The sequence below is a fragment of the Marmota flaviventris genome, chromosome 11 (genome assembly GCF_047511675.1).
Source record: "Marmota flaviventris isolate mMarFla1 chromosome 11, mMarFla1.hap1, whole genome shotgun sequence".
In the NCBI taxonomy this organism is placed as follows: domain Eukaryota; kingdom Metazoa; phylum Chordata; class Mammalia; order Rodentia; family Sciuridae; genus Marmota; species Marmota flaviventris.
Genome location: NC_092508.1, coordinates 757,160 through 773,720, shown reverse-complemented (window position 1 = coordinate 773,720; position 16,561 = coordinate 757,160). Strand labels below are relative to the sequence as shown.

Genomic DNA, 16,561 nt, shown 5'->3' with positions numbered 1-16,561 from the left:
CCTGACTGTGGGTCCAAACCCATCTCCTTGGAGAAAGTGGCTCTGGAGAAATGGCTGATTCCAAGACTGCAGCAGGATGTGGACAAAAGTGACCAGGCACAAACCGTCAGGCAACAAGCACACATCCAGAGTCAACAGGCACCTTGCCAGGGGCCAAAGAGCCAGCCTGAAAGGGTTCCCACCGCCCAAGACAGGATGGCTGAGCACCAAGAAACGTGACAGCACCAGCCAGAAGCAACAGAGGCATCCAGAGCTGAGTACACCAACACTCAGAAGGAAAGACTCGCCAGTCAGCATGGACACAGCCGTGGTCTTACACGCTAGAGAGTTCCTGGTAACTGGTCATGCAGAGCACTGCGGTCTACGTACAGACACAAGCAGCAGAGGGAAGACAGGGTTGAGCACTGGCCCTTCTTGCAGGTGTGCACCTTCATCTCAGTCCTCAGGGCGGTGAGGAAAGCGCATCCTTGCAGGCCCCTGGCAAGCTGGTAAAGGCAGGAGCAACAGCCAGTGCAGACAGGGCTTTCTGGCTTAGGAGGACCCGGGTCTCCAGGGAAGGCTGCCAGTGCCCAACTGTGATCTGTCGCGCACCACTCAAGTGGGACTTGGCACCTGGTTGGCCTCCTACATGTCCAAGGATGACAAGCACCCTGCGGAACAGTCCTGCAAAGGGCATGGAACCTGAGTCCCCTTGCGCCCTTCTCTGATGAAGAGAGTTTGTGGGGTGAAGAACAAGCTGGTCCACTAAAAGTAGTAGGTCAGATCCAGGAGGGCACTTGAGGGAAATGGCCTTGCTTCTTTTAACAGAGGTAGAAGACCAGGGGTGCAGATGGAGACCCGAGACATATCAGGCACAGGCAGCATGCAGGCCCTCACAAACCCTCGTCTGTTAGCCCAGCTGTAAGTGGCACTTTAAGGTGGACACAGCCTCAGTCTTCCATGCTAGAGAGTTCCTGGTAACTGGTCATGCAGAGCACTGCAGTCTACGTACAAACACTGCTGGCTGTCCACAGGAGAAAGGGGACATGAGAACGGCCCTGCGGTTATTCAGGGTAACAGACGAGTGTGAAGCGCCTGGGGTCTCCCTATTCCACACACTGTCAGTTTGGAAAGTTCATGATGAAGGTGTTTTTAAGCCCACAATTCATTTTAAGTACATCAAGAAGGACAAAAGGAAGGCCCAGAAGACGGCAGGGGGAGGGAAGAAGGCAAAGTGGATCCAATGGGGACGGAGGAGGGGGGCAGTGACCTGCAGGGGCAGCAAGGTCTTCCCACGGCCATGAACCATGGGATTGGAACTTGGAGAAGCCTTTGAGGAACATGCTGCAAGTGTCGGGCAGGTGGGGCTCCATTAGATGGTGTGATGGAGACTGAGACTCCTGCAGGACCAGACATAGGGGAAGGCCAATTCTTACTCTTTTGTGCTTTAAGTTAAAATAAAATAACAGGTGTCTTTAAAAATAATGACAAAAATAGGGCCAGAATGTATTCAGGGATGGAGGCCAGGCCAGGCCAGCTCCTCCCAGGCAGCACTGCTGACCACCTTGGCCTCCACTACAGCAAGATGCGATGTGCTAGGAGGTGGGCAGCCGCCACTCACAGGGGCACAGGTGCAGTTCTGCACACAGGGCTGTCTGGGGCTGGGGATGTGGTGGAGAAGTCTCTGCCAACTGGGGGCAGACACTCAGAGACAAAAGGGTCTCGAGGTCCAGGCAGAAGCAGCCGTGTGTAGGGGTGAAAGCAGACAACCTGGGGGTGGCCGCAAGCCAGGTGGCTCACACAGGAGGCCATGGGCTCTCTCCTCCCTGCTCCCTGAGTCATCAGGTCAGGGCCAGCACACCGAGGCCCATGTTCCCTTCTCTGCTGTCTGTGTCATGAGCCCACAGCAGCAGGGCACAGAAGGCCAAAGCAGGAGGGAAAAGCCTGTCACGGCTGCCCTCGAGCACCCAGTCAGGTGCGGCAGGCTCCCTAGGACTGGGGGCCGACCTCTCCTGGTCTGTTTCCAGGCGCCCCTGAGAGCTGCTCAGAAGGTGCCTGTCAGAATGGAGGCACCTGTGTGCCAGGTGCGGATGCCCACCACTGTGACTGCGGGCCAGGCTTCAAAGGCAGGCGCTGTGAGCTCGGTAAGTCAGGGCTGGCCACCCAGCTGGGAACTGGCCTCCAGAGCCTCTTACAGCAGTGTCACCAGGCCCTGGCAGGCTGGGCTCAGGTGGCTTTGTCCCAGGCCTTCCAAACTGAAGGGCCAGAACAGAGGCCTAGAGCATCCGGGGACAGAGGCTGACAGGCGAGGAAACCAAGGAATGATATGAGTCCCAAGGTGAAAGGTGGCCCTTGGCTGCAGGGACTGAGAAAAGCCAAGAACGGCAGCCATAAGCAGTGGCCGTGCCACAGTGGGGTGAGGCTGCAGGAGACAAGAGAGTCCATGGGAGGGACACAGGCTCCTTTGGACTGAGTGTCCAGGTTGGGGGCAGAACCCCCTACACCACCATACTAGCCTGCGGGCTACGAGGTCACCCCAGCCAGGGCAGTCTCTGCAGATGTTGGGCAGCCCTGGGAGGAAGTCACTATCCCAGGGGGAAGCTGGCACAGATCCCCAGGCCCAACAGGGTCTGAGAAAAGCTGCCTGGGTCTCCCTCGGGCAGGGGTCTCTCGCGAGGGCAGGAAGAGAGTTCCTGTGGCATGGAGCCTCCTCCTAAGCCTCTGCCCTTCTCCTTTGTGCCGGCAGCCTGTAAAAAGGTGCCCCGCCCCTGCACTCGACTGTTCTCGGAGACAAAGTCCTTTCCGGTCTGGGAGGGAGCCGTCTGCCACCACGTGTAAGTTGGCTTCCGGTGATGCTGACAGGGTCTTCACTTTCCAGAGTGCTGTCTTACTAACCCCGAGGGACGGAGGCTGCAGAAGACACTGGCTTGGATGGCTCAGGCCCACCACATAGCAAACCAGGGGCTTGAGGCAGAGGAATGGGCCTAGGCCCCTGCGGCTCAGGAACAGTGGCTGAGAAGAGCTGGTCCCTGTCTCTCAAGCCCTTGGCTCTCCTCTACACCCCCTAGGCCCCAGTGGACAGAGGGTCCTATGCCCAAGGATTCCAGGACCTGACCTCCCTCTCTTCATCACAGTCCCTGGAAAACAAATGGCACATGGTAACTTTGAGTCCAGCACTGCCACTGACTCATGATGTGGTCTTGGACAAGTCACCCATGTCTCCGTTTCCTCATTTGTAAAGCAGGCTGTGGAGGGACAGTTGCCTCATTCATCTCTTGGGACCTCCCCCCAAATCCTGTGACTCTAGGTGGTACTCAGTCATTTAGGCACACCCTAACAGCACTGTTGTGTGCCAGGGTGCTGCAGGCACAGTCCACCAGGGACATGGGCATTCAGGCTGACAGGGTGCTGCAGGCACAGCCCACCAGGGACATGGGCATTGGTGCCATGCAGTCACAGAAGGTGGTGAGTGCTAAGGAAGGAAGGGAGAGAGGAAGTGAGGCTAGGGGAGCCAGGTGAAGGCCATGCTACATCAGACAGGTGACTAAGGTGCGCCTCAGGGATGAGGTGACACCGAGCAGATGTGGAGGCAGTGGGAAGGAAGAAGGTTCCGGAAGGAGCATCCCTTTTTGGTCCTGCATCACGTATGCCTGGCATGTCTGAGAACAGCAGAGGAGTGACGCGAGGACACCCCATAAGGATGGTGGTGTTTGCTGTCCATGAAGTGAGGAGTGACTGAAGGTCACTCAGCAGAGGAGGGACGTGTGGCAGCACTTCACAGACTGCTCTGGATGCTCCACAGAGGAGGAGAGGTGGCAGCAAGGGCAGAGAGCTTTGTTTGAGCTGGACGTGAAACTAGGCTGAGGACAGAGCAGAGGCAGTACCAAGCTGCAGGGCACAGAGGCTGTGTGACGCCACTGGCCTGGACTCTGTGGGGGCAGTCCCCAGCTGCTGGACTGGGCTGGTCCCAACATTGCCTGCAGCCTTGTCATGTCCCCAGCATGCCTACAGGAAAGCCTCCATTCCCAAAGGCCTTCTGCCCTTTCACTGGGAACCTGCCTGTACCTTTGAAGTGACCTTGTATTGAACATACAGCAGCCTTGCTTCACATCCAGGGTGACATCTCTGCTTTCTGTCACTGTTTAGACCATTCACATCATTCTTAGATAATGGCGATGTGGCTGTTGGCTACTTTTTTCTATTTATCCCATCTTTCTGCATGACTTTTTCTTCTTTCCCTCCTAGTTCAGGATTAATTGTTCAGGGCTTGCTGGTCCCTCCTCTTTGGCTCATTGTTACTCAGGAGTTGCTGCAAGGTTTTCAATATGCACCTTCAACTTATCAGGACCTGCCTTTCCTGTCTGTGGCCGACCGCAGCTTAGGGGAGACTCCTGCAACTGTCATCCTTTGAATCACCCTCAGCCTCTTCCTTCACACACACCACCAACTGCCAACGCCGATGCTGCTCTCAGCACTGTTTTCCACATGCTGAGTGAGTCCTCTACAGCCAGGGCACACCCACCAGCCCAGCTCACCGCCCCGTGCATCACGCCCTCAGCCTAAACAATGGGACTCTTCTTACAGCACAGGTCTGCTGGTGACCAATTCTCTGCTTGTTTGTCTGAAAAGGTTATTTCACCTTTTTTTCTGAAGAAATGTGGTCAGATACAGAATTACTGTTTGATACAGTTTTTCCTGCAGCACTTTACCTGCAGAGACACGGCCCCTCTCACCGGGCCCCACTCCACACAAGGTGTTCTACACCCGGGCCCTTTCGCACTCTCTCGGGGACTGTCTTTGGCCAACCTGATGATGTGGCTCTCGGTGTGCATCCTCTGGAATGGTTAAGCTCTTGCATCTCGGGTGTTCACTTGTGTCACATCTGGAATGTGTGGACCCCGCTTCTCTGTGCGTTTTCCCTGCCCCTTCACTTCTCTCCTGTTAGGACAGTGCTGGGCTGGTGCTGTCACCATGTTCTTCCCATTGTTCAGACGCGCCACCTCTGCAGTCAGGGCCATCGACTTTGCTTTTGCATCACCCACACAGCTGTGTGCAACTCTAGCAATTCCACTCGCTCCTTCTCTAGCCCACCACCACTCCCTTCATCGTGAGAAGCTTCTCCTTTAGATCACCAAACACATGGCACAAACTTAGATCTGTCTTCAGGGCCGTTTCTGGCCTTTTTCTGTTCAATTCTTTTTCTCCAGGATAGGGGTCATTTTTTTTTTTAATTCTTCACATGATTCTTTGAACGTCTTATAAATTTCCATAGAATGCTGAACATTAAAAAGGTGCCAAACTGTTTCACTTTTTGTATTTCTTTTCAAGAATATTCTCTCTGCAAGGCAGTTCTGGGTATGATTTGGTCTTCCTGAGGCTTGCTGTGCAGTAGCTTTGTCCTGGCACGGTTTCACCCTTCTCTGCTTTGGCTCTCAGGGTGACCGGCTCCTCAGTGGACTTGCCCAGCTTCATGGGTACTCTGGCCATACAAAGTGTGACCCTGAACCTATCTGCAACTCTGCCCTAGCCCTGCTGCCGGCCAACATGCAGGTGACCCTGTGCCTGTCTCCCTCTTCCCAGGCTTGCTGTTTCCTAACACCTGAAGACAGTTACTTCCTGTATCTGTCCAGCTCTCTGGGAGTTCCTTCCATAGTTGACCACTCTCTGGAGGCCAGAGTGGAAGTCTTACCAAGGCTACAGACTGGTGTGGGCTGCAGCTTTGCCCACACCAGCGCTGCGGCTCCTTAGGCCTCTTCTAAAGGGCTCTCACACTAAACACCTTCCCCTCCTATCATCTTCAGATTCCTTGTGACAAGAGGTGGCATAAGTCTCCCAAGGACACAAAATGGGTGCGACAGAGTCAAAGAAGCCTGATCAAGGCGCCCTGGCTAATAATGGGAGAGGAGGCAGAAACCAAGTCTCTGGCCCTCCACTGCTGCCTCTGCAGCCTGCAGCCCAGGTGGCTTGGCCTTCTCCAAAGTCTAAACAGCAGAGCGGGAGGGTCAGAGCCTAGGGACAGGGCCAAGGGGCCTGCCTTCAGCAGTCATTATGTTGGAACTCATTTCACTTCCGGTGCCACGTGGCTTTGCCAGCAGTCGTGAAGTGCACTCTGAAACGGTATACCTCACATGTCAATTGTGTTCAGTACAGCTGATCTTAAATCACATGGCTTCTACGTTGGGCACTTTAACACACCCACAGGCAACCTCTAGTCAGGAAACAGTGGTCTTTCCCTCGAACACCTCTGCACTCACAGGTGGTCCACAGCCCAAGTAGGTGGGCAGCACACTCTTCGGCGTCCAGTTTCACAGAATTTTCTTGTGACAACAGGTACAAAAGAGTCTACAAAGTTCACCAAGATGTCTGCTTCAAAGAGCACTGTGAGAGTACCAGCCTCAAGAAGCCCCATACAGGTAAACCCGGGTCCAACCTATGTCCTGCACACGGCTCGCAGGGTGATGGGCAGGGGTGGTGCCATGCATGCCTGAGACTGTGTGTGGGTGAGATCTGGGCACACACACACGGGCACAGTGGGCATGGTGAGTGCGGGTGTCACTCGGCTCCTGCAGGAGCGAGACGCTCCGGGGAGAAGCGTAGAGCACTCCTGGCAGGCCAAGTGCACAACAACAGAAACAGAAAAGACCTTTTTAACCTTTGCTCATTTACACCCAGGTTCCGTCCCCAAAGGGTTCAAGGTGCTCACAACTCTTTGGGGTTTTACTGAAAGAAGTGCCTGAGAACATTATATGCTTTCAAAATCAGAGCCCCAATCTCGGTCTCATTCTTCAAGACCCACTGTGGCCCCACACCTTTGCTGGCTTGGCCGAGTAGAGTACTAAGCCCCGGCGCTGCTCAGCCTGAGTATGAGGCCTCACCCCGAGTCCACTCCTGCTTCCTCCTGCCCACCCCCCCACTCTCCACGCCCTCCCCAGCTAGGCTGTATCCTCTCCTTCCACAGCCACGGCCTCCAGACAGGGGCATGGAACACATGAGCAAGAGGGCAGAGGGAGGCAGGACTAAGGGCACAGAAGTCTCCTCATTAAGCCCTTTTCCTAGTTGTTTCAGGAAACAAAGTAACCGTCAAACACTGAAGAAACAAAAGGTACCATTCCCCTGTGCCCCGAGAGCTGCTGGGAAGAGGGAGAGGAGCCCACCTACCCGGGGCCTCTGAGAGCGCTGCCACTCCCTAGGCCCTGCTAACGCCTCAGGCCAGGTGGCTTCAGGTCCCTGACTCAGGCCTCCCAGCAGACAGAGCCTGGCCGAGCCACAGACCCAAACTCATCTCCAGGAGGAAGTGAGGCTCTGGGGTGAGGGCATATCCTGCCTTCTCTCAAGGGAACACGGAGCAGCTGCCACAGGGGCTCACAGAAAGCTGGAAGACCACCCGGCACCTGGAGGGAGGAGACCACATGGAGGGAGGGCCTGAGGTGCTGAGGAATTCTGGGGAAACCCCAGAATGGTATTATACTGGAAGCTAAAATGGAGGCCTTAGTCAAGAAACATTTGGCAAGTCCTGAAGACGGTCCCCGACCAAGATGGTCACATGAGACACTGGAATTCTAAGCTTCGTGAACTCTGGGATGGAAGAAATTTCACCTTTGTTCAATCCAGCATTTCCCAAACTCTCTTGGCAAACAAACCCCACCCAACCCCGGGCTCCCTACACGCCACTCTGCTGGCACTCTTCACAACACTGTGGAGACCCCATGAAGCTCTCAGCTCCACCTCTCCAAGAGCCCACAGAGCCTGCCTTCCTAGCACTGGGGGACAGGGAGGCTCTGTGGTCATGGGCCCTTTCAGGGTCCTTACTTCTGGGCTGAGAAAACAGAATGTCTAAAAAGCCAAGGAGCATTCCAGCTGGCTCATACACTGAGGGAAAGACAAGCTCCCCCGGGCCCCCGGAGACCTCGCAAGCAGCAGGGTCCCATCTCAGATGGGACTTCTCTCTGCGAAAGCAGCCGACAGTGCCGGGCTCCTTCCACTCTGGGCACCACCTGCCCTGCTGACTCTGCCTCTAAGGACACACAAACAGACAGTCGAGGGCTTGCAGGCAGTCCAACCCTGGTGAGGTCAAGAGCCCACATACACCATCTGGGTGGGAAATATCTGCATGGCAGTAAGTCTCCTGAAATATTATGCATCTTTTTAAAAGCTCACCTAGCAAACCCATTTCCATAGAAACAAATGAGAAACCCCCAGCTAATGATGGATCACCAGCTGTGGAGCACACCTGTTCTTAGGACACGCTGGGGCAAACACAAGCAGGAAACAGGAGCACACCACTCAGACGCCGCCAGGAACCACATGGAGACTCCTTCAACACAGAGCAGCCTGGTCGGTGCCCAGTGGAGGTGGGTGGAGGGGCAGCCACCTGCTGATGCCAGTCTAAGAACCCAGTGCCCGCTCAGGTTCCCAGGGTGGGCACAGGTACTCCCCCACTCCAGGCCCTGCCTCCCTGCACTCAGGCCAGGCTTGGGCTCAAAGGGCAGCGGGGAGGGCATGCCTGATGCTCTTCTCATGTCTGGATCTGTTGACCCTTCAAAGGACTTGGGACGAGCTCACTACACTCCACCCACCTTAGGAGTTTCCAAAACCTAGGAAGATGAGCTCTAAAAACTGGATACAGAAAAGGATACAGAAACAAGGCCCTGGATGGGTCAGTTCCCTTTGTGACCTCTGGCCTCAGGCCTCTAGAAAACAGATGGCCAGGCCTGCACACACACCAGCCCCCAAGAGTCACTGAAGCACCTACGATCTAGCGCAAGCTATGGCATCCCTGAGCATGGTCTATCCTCCACGCAGCTGGCCTAGCGGGGCCATTAACATCACTTCTGCAGTGCTTAGAAACCAGCCCTCAGATTCCAGTGTGAGAAAGGTCTCCCGAACCAGGAGGAGGACAGACTTCTACCACAGACGTGGGCAGTGGGAAAGTGGAGACAAGGTGAATCCTCCTACCTGCTGCACATCATTCATGCTGCATATGGTCCATGCATTTGGAGGTGGAAGTGTTCATTACTACCAAAATGGAGCTTGGACAGTTTCAGGCTGCACCGTGATTGCAGACTCCTTGTGCAGGGCAGTGAATGCTTCTGGCTTGCAGATCAGAGGCTCTGTGGCCACTGCTCAGCTCTGCCTCTGCAGCATAGCCATGGATGTGCAGCTGAATGTGCGTGGCTGTGCTCCCCTGAAGCTCCACTCAAAAGAATAGTCACAGGGTGGACCTCTCATCTGTGAGGTCACCCAGGCTTTGGCCTCATGTAGTGGAAGCCATCCCCTGGGTGACAAGTCACCACCAAGGCTCCAAAGACCCACAGAAGACTTACACAGAAAAAAAAAAAACCCTCCTCAGAAAGCCAAGGCACACCACCATGAAGCAGCAAGTTCTTCTCGCCAGTCTGAAGGTAACAGAGGAACGCTCTGGGCAGGCTGGACGAGACCACACGCAGGGGTCCTTTTAGTCCATGACCAGAGCAGACCTCTGGGGCCTCCAGGTAGAAACACAGCCTACCACACATCATAGAGCACGTGTGCGCCCCAGCACCGCCCCACACAGCTGTCTTCTCCCTGCAGTAGTCAGGCCCCCTTTCTCAGTGGAGGACAGCCACTCACACAACTAGAAAGGAGCACAGTCACATCATGCCAGAGGCCTCCTCCCTCCGGGGTCTATAAAAGCATTCTTTGAAGAGGTGCATTTTAGATTTAACTGAAATGGTGTGTGCACACCTGTGCACTGTGAAGTTTGCTGTTTTCAGAAGGGAGGAAGAATGATTCAAGAAAAACCCTACTGTGCCCTGCAAACATCCAAGGACAGATGGCCCCAGACACAGTTAGTCAGAAGCCAGTCCACAGACATGCAGGCTGACCTCCACTGCAGCACCAGGCCCATCACTGTCCCTCTACATGACACCCCAGATCACTAGGAAATAGCAGGACCAAGGTCACCCCACGATAGGAGATGAGACTTTCTCTACCACACTGAAGACCAAGACCCTTAGCCACCAGCCAGCCATGACCTGGACCCGGGTGTTAGCTCAGAGTCTTTGTTTCAACAAGAGACAGAGCAGGATACTGTGCTGTCACGCTGTCAACCCACATTGAGGCCACACAGGTGGAGTGTCTGGTAAAAGAATGTCCCAGTATTGAGGGGTTACAGTCCACCCAGACATCCCAGGGAGTGGCCACTGCTGTTCTAAAATGTCCTTCTTAAGACTAACATCTTCCTCAGAAACACTTCAAGTCCATCTCAGCAAAGGTCAGATGGAACCAGAACAGGAAATCCGAATGCCGAGGTCACCGTCTGCCACCAGCACTTGGGATAAGTGGCCCTCTAATCACACTCAGGCCACCGTCTGCCATCAGCACTTGGGATGAGTGGCCATCTAATCACACTCAGACCACCGTCTGCCACCAGCACTGGGGATCAGCGGCCCATTTAATCATGCTCAGGCTTAGGATTCTTCTCAGCTCTCATGGGGCCCAAAAAAGTGATGGTCACTGGATAACACAAAGTGAAGAGCAAGCAGCAACCTGGCAGTGAACACCTGCACTCCCCGTTCACCCACAGCCACAGATAGCCCTTTCCCCAGTGCCTGCACTCATGTGCTCCCTGTGGAGACCCATAGGCCAGGGCCGGCTGACCAGGCCCTGCACCTTCCTTAGCAGGACCTCCTCCACTAGCAGCTACCGCTTTTCTTTGCAGCCCAACCCCATGGTGCGTGGAGAGCACAGGCAGCTCCACACCTCAGCACTGAATCCCCACAACCCAGCCTAGGCCTGCCACGACCCCACTCTGAAGGAGGAACACAGCTAAGTCACTCACCTCCTGCAGTCCTCAGACAGCTGCACTCTGCTCAGCCAGGCTGCAGCATGGTTTCTGAGCCTTGGCACTGACACCTGGGGCTGACCATGAGTGTGGGGCTCCCTGTATGTCAGGGTGTTCTGCAGCATCCCTGGCCTCTGTCCATAGATCCTAGCAGCACCCTACACCAGGGTCATGGCAACCAGTATGTCTCCCAAGACTTCCAGATGTCCTGAGGATCAAGGTCACCCCCAGGTAAGCACTGTGGCCTTGAAGGATTCTCACATACATGAGAAGAATGAGGCCAAGCATCAGAGGAGTGTCATGTGACTAATCAAATGCCACCAAGCAGACCCAAGGTGCTTTCTGTAGCACCAATCCTCGCAGTACCCTTAGGAAAAGCAACAGAGAACCTTCTAGGAGGCCCCAGTCCTCTGGGCCCCTGTGAGCACTCGCACCATCAATGCCAGGCTTCTACCTCAGAGTTTGCCTCACCCCACTACCAGCATGTCACACTGCTCCTCACACCCCTGTTCCCCAGGGTGATGTCCACACCCTGGGCATTTGAGGAGCCCTCTGGAACAAATCCACGAGCAGTCCTGGGCCTGCGCTCTTCTCCTCTGGTCCTCAGAACCTGTTGTCACGCAGTGGGGTATGACTGTCTCAGCCTGCTCCCCAGCCCCTCCCGAGCCAGCACTCTCCAGACCGTCACTCTGGCAGCATTAGCAACAGGTCAGAGAATCAGGCCTGGAGTGACCACCAGGAGCTGGCAGAAAGCCAGCATGACTGAGCTGGAAGGACGGGTCTTCAGAGACAAGTGCTGGTGCTCTGCAGGCCTGCAGAAGCCGTGCACAATCCCAGAACACATCACCAGCAGCGCCTTTCATTCTGCTATACACTGAATGCAACTGAGTAGCAATGAGATGTTTTGGATTAAAAACAGGAGTATTTTTATGGAAACTCGCTACTTGTTTTCATAAAATAAAGTGCTATGATGTACTATGGCCTTGATTTTACCTTTATCACCACAGGACATACACAAGGACTCTTCGGCCAGCAGGCCCCTCCTCCACTCCCTCATGGTATTAGCACTGACATTTTAAGACAGGAAAAATCAAATCAAATTTGCAAGTACTGAGTCCCATTTTAAAAGTTGCCTTTTATTAGAACAGTGCCTGCCCACAAAACCTGGTGACAGACCACACCAGGGCATCCTGTGTGGTCTGAATGACTTTTTCATCAGAAGACCTGTGTGAGAATGAAAAACATTGAGAAAGTCCAAGTGAAGCTCCCAAGGCTTGGACAAGGTGCATGTCCCCTGACAGGCCCAGGCCCTGCTCCCCATCCATCCTTCGTCACAGCTGCTCCTCTTTGTCCTCAGATGTGCTGCTCTCAGGCTCCTCTTCCTCTTCCTGCTCCTCCTCCTCCCGAGCCAAGAGCTTTTTAAAAACCTCAAACTCTTCAGCAGAAGAACAGGCTGTTTTGGCCAAAAACTCACTTTCTGACACTCTGAGAATGTCCTTAAGCAAAGGGTTAGTGATTTGCGTCTGCCCCTTCTTGTCAGGGGTTTGGTACCGTCCTAGGCGCTCCAGGTAGCTGTGTCTCTGCTTGATCTTGTTTACTGAGTACTGAAGGAAGTCAGTCCTCACTATGTCCAGGTGCTTGACTCCCATCCTAAAGTATGCATACTGGGAGACACACACAGTGAGGACTCCTCCCCACACACTCTAAAACCACACTCTATAGAGCACTGAGAAAGAAAGGCCTGAGTAATAACAGCAGAAACTCACTACTATACTGACACTTGTGTGGAAACTGATGGTTTTCAAAATCTAATACTGAGAAAAACGCAGCAGAAAGTAAATTAGTGGGGAAGAAATCAACACTGTTCTTGACAAACCCAGGAGGAGGCTAGAGGCGTGGAGGACCATGAGTGTGGAAAGTGCAGGCAAGACTCAGAAAGCACCCAGGAATCCGACCCAAGTTGTCATAACTTACTCAGACATTAGGCCAATTATCACAATTACATTTTCAAAATCATGCGAAAGTATGTTCTAAGGAAAGGAAAGTTTCAGCTGCTTCACAGCTGTTTTGGATACCCACCTAGGACTCAGAGAATGGAACTGTCATTCATTATTATGGAAGAAATAGAGCAGGTCTGATCTGGAAAGGAGGAATAGTAGAACCAGCACCATGTTTCCTAGGACCAAGGATGGCATGGAGAGGCCCTTCCCCTCGTCCACTCAGAGGCTCTCTACGCAAAGGACGGCATGGAGAAGCCCTTCCCTCATCCACTCAGAGGCTCCCTACACACAGAACCAACCTCACTACACCCAAAACCCTTGCCCTTCCTGCTGGCTGCTGCAGCTGTGCTTACCTGGAATTTGTATTCCAATTCACTGGGGTTCTCCTGAAGAACACTGGGGCATCTGTGCAAAATCTCAGTGACCTGCTGAGCTGTGAAAAGGCACTTCTCCTTGAGCAACTTGACAGTGTCATCAATGTCCTGCTGACGCATGGTGAAGACTTCAGGGCAACCGTGGAGCATCCGCCTTAGTTTCCCTGAAGAACATGAAGAAAAGGACAGCACATAATTTCACGGTATGCCGGAACACAAAGACTAGCTCCAACAGCCCTGACCGAAGCCTGCATGAGAAAAAGGAGGAAGGTCCTTTCCCCCAGAGCATGAGTGCTTGTTCCAGCTCACCACAGAAATGACTTCTAGACTCACCAGCCCCCCCCCACCTCCCCGCCTGTTTCTGGCTTCCCATCTGAAGGTGCTAGCTTCATGTTCTAGGTCTCCTCTTGCCCTCCTCACCTAGAAAAGAATTTTACAGGGTTTCACCAAGAAGATCAGACAGCAAGATGGGAAACTGGCTTCCCCAGAGTGGGACTACAGACTGTGGTTTCTCTCTTTAATAAAACCATCACTGAAGCACTGTCCACCAGCACTCTCAAGACCTGGGAGTCGGACCTCCATGAAAAGGCTTCCATATCAATAATGATGATGTTGAGAACACAAGAAAGATGTTGACAAGAAAGATGTTCCCAATACACAACCACAAACACCAGTGCCCTGACTAACAGGGTGACCATGTGTTCTATCCAAACCAGGTCACCTGTGAGTGAAAGAGGCCTTGAGAGTAATTGCATTAAGATGACTTGTATAGAGGGGCACAGCAGCACCTGTCATCCCAGCAACTCAAGAAGCTGAGGCAGGAAGATGGTAAGTTCCACACTAGCATCAGCAATTTAGAGAGGCCCTATCTCAAAATAAAAAGGGCTGGGGATGTGGCTCAGTGGTAAAGCACCCCTGGGTTCAGTCCCCAGGACCACACACAAAGGTAGATGGTCTAAATTGGGACTATCCCAGGCAAACTAGGGTATATGGTCTTCACAGGAAACACTCAGAAAAATTTAATAACTAGTAACTGAAAGTCACTTTCTTTAAACATTTCAGTTTCCCAAACACTGTCTTACTAAAAAGTGAGAAATGGATTTGGGAGTTTAGGTGTTATCTTCATCTCTTATAGCTATGCTGAGTTGCTAATTAATAACCATAACACATACCATATTAAATCTAGTATCTCGTATTACCCTTTAAGAGAATTATACAAGACTACCTTCTTGTTTATTTTCTGGACAAAGAATTCCATATAGACCCTAACAAATAATGGGCCCAAAAATATTCCTTTTCAATTAAAAAAAAATTTCTAGGAAGTGAAAAAAAATAATAATGGAACATCTGTGGTCAAAGTGGTTGGGGTCCTTGAAGCAGACAACATCCTCCTTCTCCAGAAGGTTCTTAAAGTGACCCAAAAAAACTTCAAGGATCTCTGAGGTGTGAACACCACTGGAGGAGGGGGACAGCTATAGAAGCCATTCTACCAGCTTCCCAGGAACCTGAAGGATCTCTCAGGTTCCACTGGATTCTCGGTCTTTATAAGCAATGGTGTCCTCAGGCCTACAATGCACAAAGCATAAAGAACACATCACGTGGGCTTGCACATCAGAGCCTCCACATATGCACACACACAGAGAGACCAGCACCACACAGCAAGAGTAACCTACTGAACACAGACCATGTGCCAACACTGTCCTGGAAGCAAGAGATCCTAGGTGAACACACTACACAAGGACTGCCCTGGCCCCGGTTCCCTCCTAATCTCCCCACATTCTTTCTGCAATGGCTTCTGCAAAGGCTGCAAACAGTCTCCCCCAGGACACTGAACTCTCCTCAGAAACCTTTCCTAAGCCATCACACCTTCAGCTCCTCCTTCCCAACTCTGACTCTTCTCACACCACATAAAATCTGCACCCTGTACCTTCCCCAAGGCCCAGCTTTCGCAGGTAATTGGAGCGCTTCTTCATTTGTACAACTGGCAGTTTCAGTAACTGGGGACTCTTCTTCAAGACCACACACACAGGCTCAGGATTCAGACCCAGGAGTATCAATTCTGAAATGATGTCCAGCAACTGCTGAAGATTGGCACCTGGCAATGTGCTGAGCAAATCCTTGACATGGGCATCACTGAAACCCATGTCCAGGAGGGAACTGATGACCTTTTCTGGCTCTAACGACCCACTATCCACAGGTGTGCTCTGCTTCTCAGGGAGGCCCTGAACAGGATTTGTCCTGCACCCTGGTTGCTGCACAGAGTTTCTGGGTCCAACACGGAATGCCTCCTCCAGGCTCCCTCCATGGGAAGCGGTCGTCTGTTTAGTCCTTCCCCGTTCGGGGGGATGAGAAGTCCGCCTGGCCACACAGGCCCAGGAGAGTGGGACTAGGCGTTGCCCCCCGAGGACCTGGAAGACAGAAGCAACCTGCAAGGCCGGACCCGACTTCAGAGCCCCAGTCCCACCGAGGGTCGAGGACTCCCAGTGCCGACGGCGGACGCCGGCGCCCGCCAGGCTGGGGGACTGCGCTGTAACCGCGGGAGCCGGGGAGGGAGAGGGAGCCGTTTCAAAGCCACCGGGCACCACCTGCCGGAAAACCCTGGGCGGAAGACGAGTTCCCAAGTCGTCCCCCAAATCCCTCCCACCAGAGGAGGACTCCAGGCCACGAGCCGGCCAGCGAGCCGACGCACCCGCCACCTCCACGGCCAGGGGAGGCCCCGCGCCCGGCACCCGCTCCCCAGGCCTGCCCGGCGCGGCCCCGCGACCCCTGTGCCCGGTCCCCGGGGCGCCCTCACCTGCCGGCCAAGCGCAGCCATAGCGCCGAGGCGGCGCCGCAGCACAGGAAGCGAGGCCCTGCCCGGTCCGCCACTTCCGGTCCGCGGTCCGTCCGCCCCTCCCACCCCCCCGCGACAGCGCGGGTGCTCGGGGCGTCGGTTCCGGCCTGGAGCGGAGGGCCCGGGCTCCGAAAGCCGGGGAGGTGGGCCGGGCAGGAACGCACGGCCCAGAGCGGAACGGCAGCACCCGGGGCCCTAGCCTCCGAGGACACCGCAGCCCCCCGGCGGGCCCGCGCAGGCCGAAGCGTCTTCCTGAGGGGCCCTCGCCGCTCCAGAAGTGTTCGGAGCAAGCCGTGGGAAGGAGGGCGCCTTCCCCGCCACCTTGGAGGAAGACGCAGTTTACTGCTCGGAAGCGCCATCTTCGAAACCCCTGAGATGAGCAGGACCTTTAAAGGACCAGCAGGGGAGTGAGACCCAGGCGGGAAGCGCACCGGGTGGCCTGAGCAGCGGCGGTTTCCTTCGGCAGCCTCCGTGGTGCTGGTCAGGTTGAATGGCGGCAGCCCTCAGTCTCCGATCTCAGCAGGAGGAAGCTGTTCCCCATGCAGCCTACTTT

The 16,561-nt window shown here is 54.2% G+C and overlaps 2 protein-coding genes across 10 annotated transcripts in view; one reads left to right on the top strand and one right to left on the bottom strand.

Moving 5' to 3' along the window:
* Sned1 (sushi, nidogen and EGF like domains 1) overlaps window positions 1-11,777 on the top strand; it is a 75,029-nt gene extending 63,252 nt beyond the window's left edge. For 2 of the 8 annotated variants that reach the window (XM_071619474.1, XM_071619481.1), the window contains 4 exons: window positions 2,007-2,123; window positions 2,726-2,813; window positions 6,310-6,392; window positions 7,036-11,777. In XM_071619474.1, the coding sequence (XP_071475575.1) occupies window positions 2,007-2,123; window positions 2,726-2,813; window positions 6,310-6,392; window positions 7,036-7,070 (323 nt within the window). In that variant the 3' untranslated portion in view covers window positions 7,071-11,777. Of the gene's footprint in view, window positions 1-2,006; window positions 2,124-2,725; window positions 2,814-2,857; window positions 3,138-6,309; window positions 6,393-7,035 lie in introns of those variants that run through there. The other 6 variants (XM_071619475.1, XM_071619477.1, XR_011709201.1 and 3 more) reach the window with 6 other exon arrangements.
* A 256-nt stretch (window positions 11,778-12,033) lies between these two features.
* Window positions 12,034-16,046, bottom strand: Mterf4 (mitochondrial transcription termination factor 4). Of its 2 annotated transcripts, none has more exons than XM_027951718.2 (4): window positions 15,970-16,046; window positions 15,103-15,583; window positions 13,155-13,339; window positions 12,034-12,465 (listed from the first exon to the last, which is right to left on the bottom strand). In XM_027951718.2, exons 1-4 carry the CDS (start codon window positions 15,988-15,990, stop codon window positions 12,133-12,135), a joined length of 1,020 nt encoding a protein of 339 aa, XP_027807519.2. In that variant the 5' UTR covers window positions 15,991-16,046; the 3' UTR covers window positions 12,034-12,132. The 2 variants fall into 2 exon arrangements, with proteins under 2 accessions (XP_027807519.2, XP_027807520.2); XM_027951719.2 differs by having other exon boundaries at window positions 15,271-15,583.
* Between the last annotated feature and the right edge of the window lie 515 nt (window positions 16,047-16,561).

What these genes read in the sequence shown, in the direction of transcription:
- Mterf4 (XM_027951718.2), bottom strand. Translation starts at nt 15,990, where the DNA reads ATGGCTGCGCTTGGCCGGCAG. An exon ending in TGGCTGCGCTTGGCCGGCAG is followed by an intron (nt 15,584 to 15,969) that starts GTGAGGGCGCCC and finishes TCTGTCTTCCAG; the next exon opens with GTCCTCGGGGGGCAACGCCT. An exon ending in AATTGGAATACAAATTCCAG is followed by an intron (nt 12,466 to 13,154) that starts GTAAGCACAGCT and finishes TGTGTCTCCCAG; the next exon opens with TATGCATACTTTAGGATGGG.